Here is a 4,385-nt window from a genome sequence, read left to right as displayed (position 1 = left end):
TTCTCCTGTTTATCTACGTATACGTATGGGAATCTGTGGTTTAAGGTGGAGGCTCGCCACCCTTACTGTGTTTCATAACCTCCTGGGGAGATTTTTGCAATAAAGATCAAGGACATACCCCTGGAAATTCCGAAATGGCGTCAGGCATTGATTAAAAAAAAAAAAAATTAATGTTTATTTCTGAGACACAGCGCGAGCAGGGGAGGGGCCGTGAAAGAGGGAGAGACAGAATCCGAAGCAAGCTCTAGGCTCCGAGCTGTCAGCACAGAGCCCCACGTAGGGCTCTAACTCACGAACTGAGAGATCATGACTGAGCTGAAGTCACCTGAACCAACTGAGCTACCCAGGTGCCCCTGGCATTATTTTTTATTTTAATTTTTTTTAACTTTTTTATTTATTTTTGAGACAGAGAGAGACAGAGCATGAACGGGGGAGGGGCAGAGAGAGAGGGAGACACAGAATCAGAAGCAGGCTCCAGGCTCTGAGCCATCAGCCCAGAGCCCGATGCGGGGCTCGAACTCACGGGACCGCGAGATCGTGACCTGAGCCCAAGTCGGACGCCCAACCGACTGAGCCACCCAGGCGCCCTCTGGCATTATTTTTTAAAAAGCTCTTCAGGGAATTAAAATGTGCAGGCAAGATTGAGAACCACAGAGGTCTAATGCAGGAGCAAGATGATGTGGTGTGAGTTTGTTAGAAGAGAATACAGGCACCCTTGAGTGTGGGGGTGGCACTGTACTAAATTCTTACCTCCTGGGAGGTGGGTATCCCCACCTTTTAGAGGTAAAGAAACTGGGATTCAGAGAACGACTGGCCCAGGTAGAACCTGGATTTGCTGCAGGTTGGTGGGTCTAGAGTTCAAGTGAGGAAGGACCAAGAAAGGGAGGCCGGAACGGGGTGGGTCATGCCCTCTCGGATCCCCATCCCTTGACGGGTGAGCTGCACGCATCTTGCCTCCCTCATAAGACTGCATGTTCCTCTCTCAGATTGGGAATTGAGTCTCCAGAGACACACAGAGGAAGACAGCACTGGAGGGCACATGGCTGCTCTCTCAAGCCTGCCCCATGCCCCTCCTCCTCCATCCACTCCCCTGGAGTACCCTAGAACTTACCCTCCTTCCCTCCCATAATTCCCTCCCATAATCACCTCCCATAATCCCACTATTAAAGGGTTATGCCCAGCACAGGTGGACCCTCCAGGACACCACTCTCTCGTCCATTCGGATTATCCGGGGCCGGGCTAGTTATTAAATAGATTTTTTGTCACCCCTGAAGTGATGTGACCAATTTATACAGGTTTTTTGCCCCGCCTGTGGATGGAAACTTAGGGAGTCTCAACCTGCAGGAGCTTTCTCCTTTGCCTTCCACAGGAGCGCGGCCAGGTGACACTGAGATGGCAACATCAGGCCCAGCTTGAGTGGTGCCCTCCCTGAACGTACGTTTCTGCCTGTGCTACCAAAGGCGTGGTCCTCAGTAAGGAATTAGGTTGTGAGCAGTTCCAGAGAAAGCGACCTGTGTTTGTCACAGTCTGAGTTAGGCGGGCTGACGGCACCGTGTTCAGGGCCTGGGGTCCCCAGGCGGCGAGCCCTGCACTAGCTCCATTCTGACTTCACCTTCAAGCTTGCCGTTCAGCCCCACTGTCCCAAGACGGGTTTTTATTCCAAATAGTCCAGACATAGGTTAGAACTCTGGTTTCCCCTACCGGGAATGTGTGCCTGCACCTGTCCCCTGGCCCGTTTCCTCAGCTGTGGAATTAGAACAATGAGGACCGTGTTCACCTCCCAGGAGCGTCTCCCCATGGAGGGTGCTGCACAAATGTCAGCTTTCCCATTGCTGGCTGTGTGACCAGGGGCAATTCTTTACCTTTCTGTGCCTGTTTTTTTTTTTTTAATGTTTATTCATTTTTGAGAGACACACACACAGTGAGAGTGGGGGAGGCACAGAGAGAGGGAGACACAGGGTCCGAAGCAGGCTCCAGGCTCTGAGCTGTCAGCACAGAACCTGATGTAGGGCTCGAACCCACAAACATCATGACCCGAGCCAAAGTCGGGCGCACAACTGACTGAGACAGCCAGGTGCCCCTCTGTGCCTGCTTTCTTATGTTTAAATGGGAATAATAATACTCCCTGCCCATGAAGTACCTAGAACAAGTGTTGAGAGCTGGCTGTTTTTACTGGCTGTTGTAATTTAGTGTCACTGAATGTTCTGGACCCCAGCTGACGAAGTACCCTCCCCTGTAGGCCCATCTGTCACAAGTCCTGTGCCTCAGGGCCTCCTCTGGGCCAGTGTGGCAAACATTAGAGCCTGGCATTGGATAGGCCTGAATTGAGATCCCAAGTGAGCTGTGTATCTTTGGCAAATTCCTTCCTCCGTCTGGAGCCTTGGTTTCCTTATCTGGAAGGTAGGATGACAACAGAAACCCCCCCCACCCCTACTCTCCCACCCCCACCACCAGATGCATGAGGCAGGCAGAGCACACAGATGCAAACCTAAAGGAATCATGTGCCCAGAGAACAGGAGTAGCCATCTGGGGATGAGGCCACAGGGTCTCCCAGGCTGGCAGGTTACAGGCCTCAGGCTGAGCCGAATGCAGCCCTGCTGGCCAGAGGACCAAGACGCCAGATCGTGAAGCTGGGCATCACGGGTAGGAGGGGCCTGAGCACCCCCATCTCATGCTGGGCATCCTGAGACGCCCGTGTGTGCCCAGTGCGCACCAGAGGGCGGGCTGTCCCTCAGAGCCCAGCTTCCGCCCTTGGAGAATGTGCCCACCACTGTGGCTCAATAGTCCTCACTCCACACCCCGGACAGAAGACTGTGAGACCACCTTTATTAGGCCAAGAATGGCCTCGTGTACAAATTTACAGAGTTCCTCCCTGTACCGGGACCCCCAGCATCGCCAGGGCCCTGGAACCAGCACCATCTCTGGACCTCTGAGTCTGTGCGGATGGCAACACCAGCCATGTGGCATACTGGCTGGGGCGTGGATGCTGGGCAGGGAGCAAGGAGTGAGCTTGGCCTTGGGCCTTCCAAGTGGAAGGGCGTGATACCCACCAGGAGAAGATCAGCCCACTCACGGTCTTCCCCAGTGGCTCTGCTGCCCGGGTTCCTGCTCAGAGTGCAGAGGCCAGCAGGATGCTCCCGTCTACCCGGGAACCACGGTGTCCTGTCCCAACCTGGACATCTACCCAGGGAGGGGAAGCTGCCGTGTTCTCATCCTTGGGATGGAGGAAAGAACAAAAACAGGGGTGGGGGTCTCTCCAGAGCCCCATCATCTGGAATCCACTGTTGTATCTCCAACATGCCCTTCCCGAGTGAGAAAACCCACTCCCATCCCACCCAAGGTCTCCCAACAGGAAACAGCCTCCCCCAGGGAGGGTCCTGCAGTGAGCCTGACCCCAAATACACTCTAGGGCCAGGACAGATGTATATAAATATATAGGCTGTGTGTATATATCGTATAAATGTATCTATATATGTATATATGTACATGCACACTTAGGAGGGCAGGCCAGCAGCTGTGCCTCAGGATAGGGAGTTTCTCAGCCAGGTCCAGGACTAGCCTGGCTCCTCCTCAGAGGTCTGGCCACCTTGAAAAGCCTCTGGCTAGATGTCGCAGGAAGGCCGAGAGCCATCACTTGAAGTTGAGAGTCCAGGTGTTAGGGATGTACAGGGACTGGGTCTGGCGGGTGCGGCGAGGCGTGGCGTTGAGGGCATCCACACTCTTGCGGCTGGAGCGCACTACGTCTGCCACGAAGCTGGTGCAGTCACTGCAGACGTCCTTGAGGACAGAGCCGTGGGTGTAGATGTGTGGGAATGCCTCCTCCACACTCGGCCACTGGGGCCCCTGCAGGGATCTGGAGCAGGACGGAGCCATCAGGGAAGTCTCCCTCTGGTTCCTTTCTCCATGTCCACAGCCTACCCCCGACCCCCCCCCCCCCACGCATCCTTCCCACCCACCCCCCGCCCCCAGCAAAAGCTCTTCCTCAAGAGGATCTGACCACCCGGTTCAGTTTCCAGCTCACACTACTTAGCCCCCAGAGCTCTCTGAGACATCCCTTTCTGGACAAGTGCCTTGGATTTCTGTGTCCTGGCAGTGTCCCAGCAAACCACCCCACCCACCCCAGCTCCTGTATTACTCTCGATGCCTGATCACCACAGTGACCTCAGCAAAGGGCAAAGGAACGCACTGGAAGGCATCTCTTCTCTGGGTCGGCGTGGTTCTGGTAGCTGACACCCTCCGAGGACTCTCAAAGCCCAGCGTGTAGACAGGAATGTGTGCAAACTTCTTAGAAGGCATCTTCATCTACAACACAGAGGGAGATGTGGACAAGGCTACCCCAACAGAGATGGCGAGGGGCACAGGCGTGCACGCGGGCGCGCACGCGC

At 54.9% G+C, this 4,385-nt stretch overlaps 1 protein-coding gene across 1 annotated transcript in view; it reads right to left on the bottom strand.

The window, feature by feature from the left end:
- Positions 1 to 2,810: 2,810 nt before the first annotated feature.
- Positions 2,811 to 4,385, bottom strand: part of SPIRE2 (spire type actin nucleation factor 2) — a 24,304-nt gene continuing 22,729 nt past the window's right edge. Inside the window, exons 8-9 of the mRNA XM_049622400.1 lie at positions 4,187 to 4,302; positions 2,811 to 3,853 (exon numbers count right to left, since the gene is read on the bottom strand). Coding sequence (XP_049478357.1) covers positions 3,631 to 3,853; positions 4,187 to 4,302 — 339 coding nt within the window. The 3' untranslated portion in view covers positions 2,811 to 3,630. The remainder of the gene's footprint in view (positions 3,854 to 4,186; positions 4,303 to 4,385) is intronic.

Source organism: Panthera uncia (genome assembly GCF_023721935.1).
Source record: "Panthera uncia isolate 11264 chromosome E2 unlocalized genomic scaffold, Puncia_PCG_1.0 HiC_scaffold_20, whole genome shotgun sequence".
NCBI lineage: Eukaryota > Metazoa > Chordata > Mammalia > Carnivora > Felidae > Panthera > Panthera uncia.
The sequence above is the reverse complement of the archived record's forward strand: the minus strand, read 5'-3'. Positions and strand labels throughout refer to the sequence as shown.